The sequence below is a fragment of the Vitis vinifera genome, chromosome 3, assembly GCF_030704535.1.
Source record: "Vitis vinifera cultivar Pinot Noir 40024 chromosome 3, ASM3070453v1".
Lineage (NCBI taxonomy): Eukaryota > Viridiplantae > Streptophyta > Magnoliopsida > Vitales > Vitaceae > Vitis > Vitis vinifera.
In genome coordinates, this window is record NC_081807.1 from 4,284,999 (window position 1) to 4,299,249 (window position 14,251).

At 31.2% G+C, this 14,251-nt stretch overlaps 1 protein-coding gene across 1 annotated transcript; it reads left to right on the top strand.

Annotated features, from left to right (window-relative positions):
• Positions 1–8,869: 8,869 nt before the first annotated feature.
• Positions 8,870–10,962, top strand: LOC100248616 (protein JINGUBANG). The gene has a single exon (XM_002281202.4). The coding sequence runs from the start codon at positions 9,058–9,060 to the stop codon at positions 10,393–10,395; it is 1,338 nt and encodes a 445-aa protein (XP_002281238.1). The 5' UTR covers positions 8,870–9,057; the 3' UTR covers positions 10,396–10,962.
• Positions 10,963–14,251: the final 3,289 nt, after the last annotated feature.

The window sequence follows — 14,251 nt, forward strand, 5'->3', positions numbered from 1 at the left end:
CATTCAACAGCCACTCGGGGCATACCCGACATCATCTAATGGATCTTCCAAAACGGGTCATACCCCTAATGGATCTTCCAAAGGCGGCAACCCGCATCCGGATTGTGGAAGAGAAATTCTGATGTTGATATAGTAAGATTGAGATTGAAAATACCTTATAATGAGAAAATTGATTTTTTTTTAACAATATTAATTATTATGAGTCATCTACTTTTATTTTAGTAGGATGTTAAGAAAAACAAAAATATTATACTACATTATTGATAACTTTGATTAGTTTAAAATTTTTAAAATTCATAAAATTTATGTTGATAAAATAGAATTCCAAAATTTTGACTTGTTATATTAAGTATTCTCATTTATCTCCATATCTTTTTAAGTTAAATTTTTATGTCATATTAATTATTATATGTTTTTATTTTAATTCAATGTTTAAATATTGAAATATTTTGTAAAATCGAGGTTTAGTTAATCTCAATTGTGATAATAATAAAATAAGGTTTGAAACTAATAATTTATCAAAAATGTATTTGGACGTATAATATGATTTTCAAAGTAAGAAATACAAAGATAAGTTAAATTAAAAGAAAATTTTAAAAAATGAGAAGAAATAAAAAAAAATTAAAACTTATTTTCTATGATCTCTTTTATATGATTGTTAAGTGCATCAAGATTATGTATTTCATTTTTACCTAAATATTTAAAATCATTTAGATTCCAAAATATTTTCATTTTTTTTATAAATAAGATGATTTTATGTTTTTTATTAAAATGTTAAATCTAATTCTTCCTAAACTTGTTTTAAAAAGTTTATGAAGTTGAATATAAGTGGCTAAAGGTTTCAAATCTCAAAGCAAAGTCTTTTTATGCATTTGATAGTATAACTAGTTAAGATAAGGAAGATCCGATTGAGTTCAATCAGTTGAAATGCACTTGCATGTCTCTCTCCCAATAGCATGCATTTGATTGATCGAGGTTTAACCTCAATGGATTGAAGATTAATTATACCAAATGGGCAATGGTAACCTTAATGGCTAGTAGTTAGTCGATTGATTGAACTCATACTATGTCTAAAAGCTAGTTTGTGCTTCTAGTTTCTATTTAAATGCTTCAAATATATCGTTTTGTATGAAGGAAGAGTTTTAAATCATTCTTAAATATTATTTAAACCATGTGAGAGTATTTTTAGAGTACACTTACTCTCAAACTTAGGTGGTGTTTGTTTTTTTACTTAATTTTAAATAGAACTTTAATATTTAATAGTATTAAGTATTAGGTTGTTTGTTTTTATAATATTTTATTTATTTTAAGCATTAAAAAATTAAAAAAAATCAATATGTTATTTTTTTCATTTAGAAAAAGTCAAATATTTTGACTTTTTCTATTCAGTAAAAAATTTATAATAAATTATAAAAAAAATAGAAAAATAAACAACTTAAAGTCTGAAAACAATTACTTTCAACAAAAAGATAAAAAGACAAATACCTTCTTACACTTCATCTTAATGCACCATTCAAATCCTAATTTTTTTTTTAATATTCTATGGAACCAAATTGTAAATTAGATTTATTCTTATAAAATATTTTATTGTATATCTTTTGAGGTGGGTTTAAGTGTAGGGTATTATTTGAGAGGGAAAAATCTAAATGTAGGAGATCACTTAAGATTTGTAAAGCATAGAATATCATTTGGAGAGTTGAATGGTGCGTTTTTATTATTTTAAATTAATAAATATAATATAAATTTAAATTTAAATTTCATTATACTTATTTTATTTGAATAAAACATGGTACAATTTCAAAAATAAAAATAAAAATACATACTCTTACTTATCTTCAATATCTAACTTCTATCTCATCATTGGTCTTTTCTAAAATTATAGCTTAAATTAATTATTTAAAAAAATTAAAGAAAAAAAAAAAGGGAGACATGTAATGAAAGCCTGTCCAAGACGGATCTCACACCTACGCGTGTCCTATTGTAAAGCGTATTGTGAGGTCAAGGACGAAAATTTCGATAATCACGGATATATCGGTACTTCGATTTTACGGATATATCGGAGATATATCGGCGGATATTTTGGAAAAAAATATCGGTAGACTCAAAATTGTTAAAAACTCATGGAAATGCAAGGAAAATCTCATAATAATATAATTAGAAGTATAATAGACATTTTAAAGTTGTTTTATTGAAAAAATTGATATACATATGATATAATTTACGATATTAGATGTAATTATATTATGTCGATCTATAAGAAATGTTAATTTTGTAATTGTTCTCATTATAAAGTTACATAAAATACTTCATTTTATTAAATATCAATAATTTGTACACATTACATTGCAATGTCCCTTTAGTACCAAAACGAGGATCGATGTGGTTCAATGGAATTGATAGATGAAGGAACCTCGTCTTGCTGTTGGAGACAATATTGGTCCCAACTCAATAAGCCTCGATTATATTGGTTAAAAATTCTAACATGTCATGCATATATATATATACATTGATTATTAAATTACATCAAATATTATTCAATAATAATATTGTGATATTTGATTATAATATGTTTAATTTTAAAATATATTTAATATTAAAATTATGATATATTTAATTTAATTGTATTAAATGATAATAAATATATAATTTTTTAATATTTAATTAATAATATATTAATGATATTAAAAACTTATTGCTACCTAATTAAATGAAAAAATTTTATTTACTTATAAAATAATTATAATTAATTCGTAATTTAAAGGATTGTTTTAATATTTTGTGTATATGAACACTTTTAATATATATATGGTGTCCTCCCCAACCTTTTGTATGAAGACTGCTTAAGTGACCCTACTTTATTACTATTATTAATTTGAAAACGATAGGAAGATGACCATTTATTTAAATGAAATCTATCCAAAATAATTTTTTGTTAAAAGACTTGAAAAATACTAAGAAAAGAAAAACCTGTTGAAAAAAATAATTTCCTTATATTTGGTTTCATAGTAAAAAATATGAAAACAAATAAATTTAAATTAAAATTAGTTAAAATTTAATATATTTTAAAATTATTTAATCTTTATCTAAAAAATAAAAATAAATAAAATGCATTTGTAATATGTAAAAACAATTTATTAATTTTAAATTTAATTTTTATTTTTGGACTTTTCTCTTCATTTTTTTTCCCTTTCATCTTCCTTCAAATTTTCAGAAAATCAAAGTCATTAAGGAGCATATATATCGAATTCAAATCTTACAAGTTTAAGTTTTTTAAAAAGTTATTAGTTCAACATGACATCGGATTTTGATTTGATAAAAGGTTACGGGTGGATCCCCTCTCTGCAATTTGTGTTTGACTTTGTCTTTCCAACTGGTGTCCTAAGCTTTTAAAACTTTTAGGAAAGTTGTTAGGTTAACAAGCATTAATGTTATGAAAGTAGGATAAGCAAAGAAAAAATGAAAGTGTAGAACCAGACCAAAATTATGATTACATTTCAAGCTGAGAGTTTGCAGAGTTTAGGATATAGTCGATATGCAAGTGTAGAATCCAGTGTCCTAACTGTGTGAGGTTTGTAGAGCATTTTAGGTCCACTAATCCAATTGGCTACCTGCTTGAGATTGAAAAAGGGAGCAAGGTCAATTTGTCACCATGCATTCAAGCTTGTGATCTCCAGGCCCTGGAGAGGCTATGTCTAGAAAATTACAGAGACTACTGAGATTCTTCGCCATGTGGCCACAAGGCTGCAAATCCATTACCATTATTGTATTTCATGTCCCATGGACTCTTTCCCCTCTCCAGCTCTCATCCATGCATCCCATAGAAAAAGGCCAAGTGTGCAGCACAGGGTTAGACTTACAAGAGTCTAGAGAGAGGTGTTTGATTGGTTTAATTTGTTAGTCCCCAGGACCAGTGCTACCCGCCCTGCTTGTCTCCTCCCAACTGTTGGCTTCTCAGCCATGGCCCCATTGTCACTTCTATACCCATCTGTACAGCACTAAATATATATAGCAGCTTGGCAGCCAGGAGAAGATTGGTGGAGGGGCTGATGAGTATGGGCCAGTTTCACCACAGATGAAAGCCATGTGTACAGCACTAGCAGTGGTCTGCCATTAACTCCCTTCATCTTCTTTGTCTGAATCTGGTATCAACAAGGTTGCAAAAAATCATCCCACTCCTGGCCCCATCAACCTTGAAGAATGGTGCAGGACACTGCTGGTCTCCCCCCCAGTCTCCATCATATGGCAATCAATATATGAAATATTAGTTAAACAAATCGATTTTCCCAGTCAAAAAATGAAATGAAAAAAAACAAATAGGTTTGGTTTAAGACTGCAAAGAGAATGTGGACTCCTTGTCTGTCTGCCAACAGGCAACTACAGCATACAGCAAAAACATTTTTAATTAATTTTTATATTTTTCACAATAAAATAGGAAAAAATATATATTTTCTCTTTTCTTATTATTTCAAAATCAAGCCCTAAAGAATCATAAAACCTCACGACGTGACAGCCTCAATCCATTTCCTTTTGCTTATGCAAGCATCAAATCTTAGACATGATCTCTAAATAAAGTATGGTTTAAGAGTTGTGCTTAGTGGGATAGGAACGTGTTTGTTGGATAGCAGACAAGTATTAAGACTTAGATTCGAAAGAGAAGTGGGATATTGGTATTGCCATTTGGTACAACTTTAGTAACTCCAAATCTCTACGCTAACAAGCCACATTTGCATGCAGCCAAGTGTCCATAGCACACCATATATATAGTAAACTATGTGCAGGGTTCAACGGTTTTAGGTATGAAATATGAGTCGAATCACTTTATGCCCTAGACACGTTAGCTTCATTTTTTGAATTTCCTACTTTTATTTGTGGGTGTTGCTCCAAGTGTTGATCCCTCCACTGGTTACGTATTTTAATATGGAAAGATACTACGAAACAAAATATTTACGATCTTCGAAATCAAATTTTATAACATTTTTATGAAAATTTGAACTCCAAATCATCGACTCTAAATCTACTAGGTTTAGGTTGAATCACATCCTAAATCTACTAGGTTTAATTTACTTTTAAGTTTAGGGTATGGAACTTAATTTGACGGTCCAAAGATGAATAAAAAGTCGGTATAAGCGTTTTCTTTTTCACATTTTAATTTTTATTAAAAAAAAAAAAGCTTCATATGATAGCATTTTAAAAACAAATTTTAGAAAACAACTCTTAAAAATAATTTTCACTTATTTTATAAATAAAATTATATTTGATAATTCAAATATAAAAAACAATTTTCTCAACTTATAAATTTTTCATAAAAGTTTTCTATATTTATCTACAATATAAAAATTTTCAAAGAATTTTTAATATTTGTTGTTTATAAAAACCCCTCAAATTTATTTTAAAAACAACCTGTTTTTATAATAAATTCTCAATAAATTATTTCTTTTAAAATTTTAATAAATGTATTTTCTGAGTTTGAACATTGCCTCAATCTTTTAGGATAAAATAAAACAAAATAAATAGAAAAAATGGGAGAAAAAAATAATATTAGCAAACCATTACATGCAGTGCACGTCCTCATGGTACAAAGTCAACAGTTTTGTACATTAAAGTGGTTCATCATTCAAAGAATCAGACAAAAAGGACTTATTCCTTACCTACCAGCAACAGTTTTATATTTACAAGATAACATATGGTTGTTTCTGATCTTGGGGCAATGATTTCTTATTTGATTACTAAATAGGTGTAATATATATACTAATCTTAATTAAATTAATATTGGTGACACCATGAGTATGTTGTGCTTCAATCATGCATTGGTGACACCATGAGTATGTTGTGCTTCAATCATGCTCATTTGGTGGCTAAATCAGCTAAGGAAATATCTTCTAAGATCACAAAAAACTATATATTAACTAGATGGATCTACTTGTTTCAATAGTTTATGATATCATCCATTGAAGTTGCTGCACTCCATCAATTCAACCAATTGACTTCCTCTTCTCCTTGTCTCTTTCATTTCAATGGCTGATGAAACCCTCCATTGGTTGGATCTTTGAATTTGTAATTTCATTTATTTTCTTGGACGAATTTAAATCATTATTTTCAAGTTGATATAGTTTGAAATAATTCAATTTCTAGTTTCTGCTTGGGTTAAACATGGTTTGTCTTTAATTTCATAATTTAATGTATTTGATATTTTGTTTTTTTATTTATATTTAAAATCAAACCATTTTATTATTAAAATTGTTAAATGATGCACTTTTTTTTTTCTCGTGTTTATTTTTATTAATACAAATTTTAAGTATCCACGTTTGACCTAAAATATGATGATTATGTAGGGACTCGTATTTGTAATGAATATGTACCTATCAACACTATGTCACCTAATCAAGCATGATAAAATTGACATGCATCTACGTTTCATGTCCAGATTCGTTCAATGTGTCGACCACATATTACCAAGCATAACCAATTTACATACATATTACATTTTCATTTTTATCTCGCCAAGTAGCATGTCATGCCCTCACATATCAATGAATTTAGTTCATCTACTATTGACATTAACGGCCACTACCTAGTGCAAGGTCATACTCCCTACTTAGAGCAAACCATATCCTCCCTTCCTCCCATCAATCAATGCTCATAATAGGAGTTATAAAAACGAAGCCAATAATGAATGAGATAAGCGCTCTTCGCACTTGCTAGTGTCTTTTTTTTTTCTCGTGATTGATTTCTTGATTTGATCATTAAGGGATAGTTTCCGATTTTTTCTTAATGTCACAAAAGGTAAATTTCATTGGGCACAACAAATAACCCTAAAGTAAGGGTTTGGTTATCGTTAGACACCTGAACCTGATTAATCAATATTATCTCGATAGACAAAAACCGACTTTGGGATATCTTCTAGTTTTTAGGTTTAATTGTGAGCTGTATTAAAAAAATTTTAATATAAAAGAGAACTTTTAATCCAAGTAAATGACAGTATTTTTCTACTTTCTTTATCGGAAATATAGAATAAATAAATAAACCTACGTAAATGGAAAGTTACCAATCAGGACTGCCAAGTGTCAGTCTTCTTCTATTATTGCACCCAGGTGACATTTGGGGCTATGACCTCATTCATGCGAACGTGTCAGTCCAGTAATCGTCTGAAGCATAAACCCCTCCACGTGGCAAAAAGGTTTCAAGATGAGCTAGGTGTGAAGTCACTGATAGAAAACGTGGCGGCCGTTTATTAGTTCAATGGATCTGATTGGGTTTACGTGGCCAAAAGGTGATAAGCTCATGTTTGGTTGCTGGGATGTGGCTGTCTCAATCTCTCACCCATCCTCGATGAGATCGTGATGGCTGTGCGTTGAATTTTGGCGCGTAAACGGTGTGGAAATGCCTGCGGCTTTGGCACCATGGGTGGTGGAATATTAATTGAGCCACCCATATGGTTCACCAACTCGTGACTTCCCATCGGAAGTGGCCTTCTTTAAAAATTAATTCTACCAAAATAAACCATTTCATGAATTATCTAATAATAATAATACCTATTACAATCCGATAAATATCCAAAAAATACCATCCATCAAATGCTTTAATGTCAGTGGAGATGATGAGTTAAGTTACATAAATACTTGATAACTTAGATGGTATTTATTTTTTTTACTTAATTTTAAATAGAATCTTAATGTTTAATAATATTAAATATCACGTCACCTGTTTTTATAATGTTTTATTTTTATTAAGTATTAAAAAATAAAAAAATTAATATATATATATATTTAAAAAAAATTATATATTTTGGTCTTTTATATTTAATAAAAAATTTATAATAAGTCATAAAAAATTAAAAAACAAAGAATCTAATTTTTGAAAATAAATTATTTTCTGTGAAGGTAAAAAAAAAAAAAAAAACCATCTTAATATTTTTATGATAGGATTAAATTTAAGAATTGTGGAGTTGGGTTTAGTGATTGGATTCATCGAGGAAAATAGAGAAAAAAGAAGAAGAGAGAAATGGCCCCAAGAAGGCACCAATGCAAATTCATGGAAGTCATTTTCAGGAGTCATTCTTTTGCTCCAATTCTCTGTATGCCACTGAAAGAGAAGGGTGGGAACCGTACTTGGTCTATATAACACATTTATCGTTTGTGAGCTTCTTACTTCAGAAATCACAAACGTTTTTTTTTTTCTTTTTTTCTTTGCGTGGTCTCTTTTACTTCTTTTACAATGGTCTTGGAATGATTGAAAATGCATGTTATTTTTGATAAGGATGGTTGAAAGAATATGCATCCTGAGAAAAGGTCATGCCACGAAATAATTTTATGAAAATTACAACTGTTTGAGTTTCCACCGCATACTAAAGAGATATGGATAACTTTTAATTCCACGACAATTAATATTCTCCAAAATTATGATATAAATACATATAGGGAATAATTCTCTTTTTCTTGAATCAAATATGTATGAAATTTATTTGAAATCAAATAACAAAATAATCAAATTGAGTTGGATGATCCTCATGATTTTATAAATGGTCGTGTATTTTGTAGGCCATTTGAAAGGAGGCTCACAAATAAAATAACATCGTATCATAAACTAAAACATCATGAAAAGACTAATGCACCAGCCATTTCCTCACACCAACGATATGAACTAAATGAATAGGATTCCTAAGCTTAATAGTCAAAATGTCAAACCCTCTTTCCTTCTACACCAAGGTGGAACACCTTGTTTGAAAGCAGTTCTCCACTGCAACAAATCATCATGTTTTCCTCATTCCAAAAATCCAACAAGTTTGACCAAATTCAGGCTAAATCCCAAACCCCCCTAAATTATTGCCAAACAAACAACGCCATAGGCTCTCCCGGTTTCCCCGCGCCTCCATATCTTACTCCTTACGTCTCCTCCCTACGCGTGTCGCCCCCAAATATCTACCACTGTTCTATCCACATATCCTCCTCCACTATTTATATATTCATCCCCTCGTTCTTCTCTCACATTTGATGATCACCTTCATGTCCCTGAATTAAATTTTATTTTTCACTTAGGATTCAGAATTTTCAGTGTCAAATGAGGAATGAGAGAGGAGGCGTGGTGTTGGCGGAGAGGAATGTGCTTCCTCGGCCAAAGCTGAGCGCCATCCTGCGATCAGATCCGAAAAACGATGAAGAGGAGATGAACCGGCGCAGCAATGTGTCGATGGACAGCAGCGTTCCTCCGTCGAGCGGCGAGAATTCTCCCTTGGTTATGTCACCGTGGAACCATCCGTCTTCACCCTTCGCTAAGTCTCCATGGACGAAGTCTTCGTCTCCAATGGGCTTGCCGCAAAACGGGCTGATAGGGTCTATGGTTCGGGAGGAGGGTCATGTGTATTCCTTGGCTGCTACCGGGAATTTGCTGTACACGGGGTCCGATAGCAAGAACATACGTGTGTGGAAGAATTTGAAGGCGTATTCAGGGTTTAAATCCAACAGTGGGCTGGTTAAGGCCATTGTTATCTCCGGCGAGAAGATATTCACCGGCCATCAGGACGGGAAGATTCGAGTGTGGAGGGTCTCGCCCAAGAATCCCAAGCTTCACAAGCGAATTGGAAGCTTACCCACCTTCAAGGACTTCCTCAAGAGCTCCATAAACCCAAAAAACTACGTGAAGGTCCGGCGGAAACGGAGCGTTCTCCGGATAAAGCATTTCGACGCTGTTTCTTGCTTGAGCTTGGACCAAGACCAGGGCCTTCTCTACTCGGGCTCTTGGGACAAGACTCTCAAGGTATGGAGAATCTCCGATTCCAAATGCTTGGAGTCCATCCGAGCCCACGACGATGCTATTAACGCGGTTGTCGCCGGCTTCGCAGGCCTTGTCTTCACCGGTTCGGCTGACGGGACGGTCAAAGTTTGGCACAGGCAGTTACACGGGAAAGGAACGAAGCACCTCTTTCTACAAACACTGCTGAACCAAGAAACTGCAATCACCTCCTTGGCCGTCAACACAGAAGGCGCCATCATATACTGTGGGTCCTCCGACGGCCTCGTCAATTTCTGGGAACGCGAAAAGCATCTTAAACATGGCGGGGTGTTGAGGGGCCACAAGCACGCAGTTCTGTGCCTGGCCACCGCCGGAAACCTCGTGTTCAGCGGCTCCGCGGATAAGAGCATATGCGTGTGGAGAAGGGAAGGTGGTATTCACACCTGTTTGTCTGTTCTCACCGGCCACACCGGCCCAGTAAAGTGCTTGGCGGTGGAGGAAGATCAGGAGTCCACCAAGAGAGATCAGAGGTGGATTGTGTACAGTGGCAGCTTGGATAAGTCCGTGAAGATATGGAGAGTCTCGGAGCAGGCTCCGGATATACAGCAAATGAGGCTCATGGCACAGAACTATGTCCCTTCTCCCCTGTCCTCTCCTGCAAAATGAGCCACAACTCAAACTCCAAATTCAATCCAAGTAATTGGGATCTAGGCTTCATTAATTCTTCTAATCTCAACAACCCAAAAAGCAGGGAATCAATGATATCATTCCATGGTCCTTGCAACAACACTTTATTCTCAGAATGATCGGGAAACTCAATTGCACCGGTGGTCCTAGCCACAATCCGATATCAGAGGCACTTTCCCACGAAAAAGTGGTCATTTTCTTACCAAATCTTCCTGTATAATACAAAAAAATCATGAAAATAATATAGAATCTACGTACAATACTTAACCTGCAAACCATGTGGTATAAATGGGGTTTTGCTTGTATTCTCTCGGTTTAATCCTTTTCATTTCAAAACAAAGGTGACGAGTTACAGGGGTTTCCCCCCTAAATTTTCTTGTACCGATTGTGACATCAAGAAAGGATTGACTTGCATGGTGATTAGGGTTGTATAGGCATTGTTTGGTGTGCTGTTTTTCTTTCCTTTTCCAGTGTTTCGGCTGTCTTGTATATAAATTTGTGAAATTTCATCAGAGGTGGAAGTGATTCATGCCTACTTCAAGCTAACATCATCACAGCCTAAACTTTATCTTTTTCTCGGTTGCCGAACAACATTAAAAGACAAGCCGCCCGAACTGTTTCAACAACTTTCCTCCAAAAACAGATGTATATGAACATATGCTCTTGTAATAGTATATGAACTACCCTCATGCATGTTAATGCAGCAAACAAAAGGCTCATCCAAATATACATATATGTCTAATAATTGACATCATCTTTGGATTGATTCATGGGAAGTGAAAAGTTCTTTTTGAGACTTAATTAATACATATTGAATTAGAGTTAACATAGAATATTAAAAAAAAAAAACTGGGATTTGTCATAGAAATGATTTTAAACTTACCTAGAAAGTTATTCTATGTTTAATAATTTTTTTTTTAATTATCATCCATGATTTATTTGGATTGAGTTTTGGGAAATCAAAAGCTATTTTTTAAATTCAATATATATATATATATATATATATATATATATATACACCTTTTTGAGTAATTTTATTAAAAAAAAAAACATATAGTTTAAAAATGAATTTAATTAAATATAGCTTCCTTTTGCAGCTCCACTTTAACTTATAAAGAAAGCTATTTATTAACTTTTAAGAAAAACCAAAAATTAAAAACTAATATAATTTTAGTCTCTAAATATATGATTTTGGTTTCGATTTTATTCTGAACTAATATGAAAATTAAAAAAATTATTTAAAACGTTAAGCTATAATATCAAAATATACTTTTTAAATAGTTATAAAAAAAACCACATTAATAAGATGGTACCACATGAACAATTTAGGTTCTATTATATTTTATCCGAGTTTCATTTTTTTATTTTTATCATTTGTGACTCTCCTTGGTTTATATCTTGATTTCATCTCATTGTATTTTAATTCCATATTTAAAAAAAAAAAATTGGCTCAACAATCCATATTTTTTGGTACATTTTCAAAATCAAAGTTTTGGGGGTACAATTTGGTATCTTAGAATTTTTTTTCCTTAATTAATACATATATGTCTAATAATTGACATCATCTTTGGATTGATTCATGGGAAGTGAAAAGTTCTTTTTGAGACTTAATTAATACATATTGAATTAGAGTTAACATAGAATATTAAAAAAAAAAAAAACTTGGGACTTGTCATAGAAATGATTTTAAACTTACCTAGGAAGTTATTCTATGTTTAATAAATTTTTTTAATTATCATCCATGATTTATTTGGATTGAGTTTTGGGAAATCAAAAGCTATTTTTTAAAATTCAATATATATATATATATATATATATATATATTTATTTACCTTTTTGAGTAATTTTATTAAAAAAAACATATAGTGTAAAAATGAATTTAATTAAATATAGCTTCCTTTTGAAGCTCCACTTTAACTTCTAAAGAAAGCTATTTATTAACTTTTAAGAAAAACCAAAAAAAAAAAAACTATTATAATTTTAGTCTTCAAATATATGATTTTGGTTTCAACTTTATTCTGAACTAATCTGAAAATTAAAAAAATTATTTAAAACGTTAAGCTATAATATCAAAATATACTTTTTAATACTTATAAAAAAAAAAAGCAACATTAATTAGATGGTACCACGTGAAAAATTTAGGTTCTATTATAGATTTAAGAAAAAAAAAAATTGGCTCAACAATCCATATTTTTTGGTACATTTTCAAAATCAAAGTTTTGGGGGTACAATTTGGTATCTTAGAATTTTTTTCCTTATTCAATTTAAGGCCTAATCTTATCCTTTGAAGGTAAGCATGAGGGCAAACAAAGGTTCAATGTTAATATATTTGCTCCGTCCAAATTCCATACAAGCGAAAGGCTAACCCTCCAACCCCACTAACGGGTATGCCCAGCAGTTTAGGTCACATGGCCCATCTAGATTGTAAGATTCATATGTTATTGCAGAGCCTTGACCCAAGAAGAAAATAATCAAGGTCATGTTGTTCCGTCTCTAGTGGGCTCATACTGCACCAACCCAATATAAGGACTCACCTTCTCTTCAATTGCATCCAATCTAATATGTCATGGACCACACATAAGACACTTTGGTTATTGGTATATTGACCCATGCTATGGAGGTCCAAATTAAACTACTCAATTGTTTCTAAGATATAGTCCATGACTTTTCTTGTTATTTTCTACAAAATTATAATCATACATTGATTCAAACAAGTAATTTGGATGACTATTTGAAGAGTGCGTAGGGGAATAGGTCATAATGCCATTAGTCTAATTTTCATCATCATGACAATGAAATTGTCTATTACACACCATACGCATAGAAGAGAATGTCATGTTTCCCATTAAATGCACATGAAATATATATGCAATGCTTTACGTGTCAAAGGATTATATATATAATAATAAAATCAATGTAATTGAGTATTATTAAAATATGATTATTTTTTGAAAAAATGAACTTATTTATAAAAAATAGCTTTTAAAAACGGTTTTTGAAAACAGTTTTTAAACGTTTCATAAAATAAAAGTATATTTAATAACCTGAAATGTTTTAAACCTATTTTTAAATGCCTTTTATAAATAATTTTTATGTTTATAACTTTATGTTTAATCAATAATTATTTTTTAAATCAACTCTAAAAAAAATGGAAAATAGAAAATAATTTCTTGTTGTCAAATATATTTTTTTAATTTTTTAATTTAAAAAATAAAAAATCATTATCAATAAAAATTACCAAACAGGTCTTCAGACTATGTTTATTGAGTATATTAGAAATATTTAATTTTTATTTTTTGGATTTGAACGGGGTAAATTTTTTCTAATTATTTATTTTGTGTGTGAAGAAATTGTTTTTTATTGAAAATATTCTTTTGGTGAATTTTAGACCATCACTTACAAAAAAAATTGACGAATTTATAAAATTAAAAAAAAGAAAAAGAAAAAGAAATGAATATGAATACCAACCATAACAACATCAAAAGAGGACTCCAAAATTTTTTATGTGCCCCTTCACCACGGCGCACGTGACTCACGGCCTCAGAGGCACCGGCACGTGATGCGGCTCCTGCGGAGAAAGAAAGATTCAAAGGAATTGATTCCAAAAAGTTGGCTTTGAAATTTAAACAAAAGCAAACGTCAAAGTCAAAGTCAAAGAAAATGATCCATCTCACGCGTTAACACGTGTGAATCTTCTACAGTTTAGTGGAGGAAAAGCGCTACAGTTCTTCTGTTTTGTATGCACATTTATGACAAGTTTGCCCTTCTGTTTGATCAAAATACGCCAAGAACCCCATTGTACTAATTGTTTTTTCTTAAATATCTTGGAAATTTT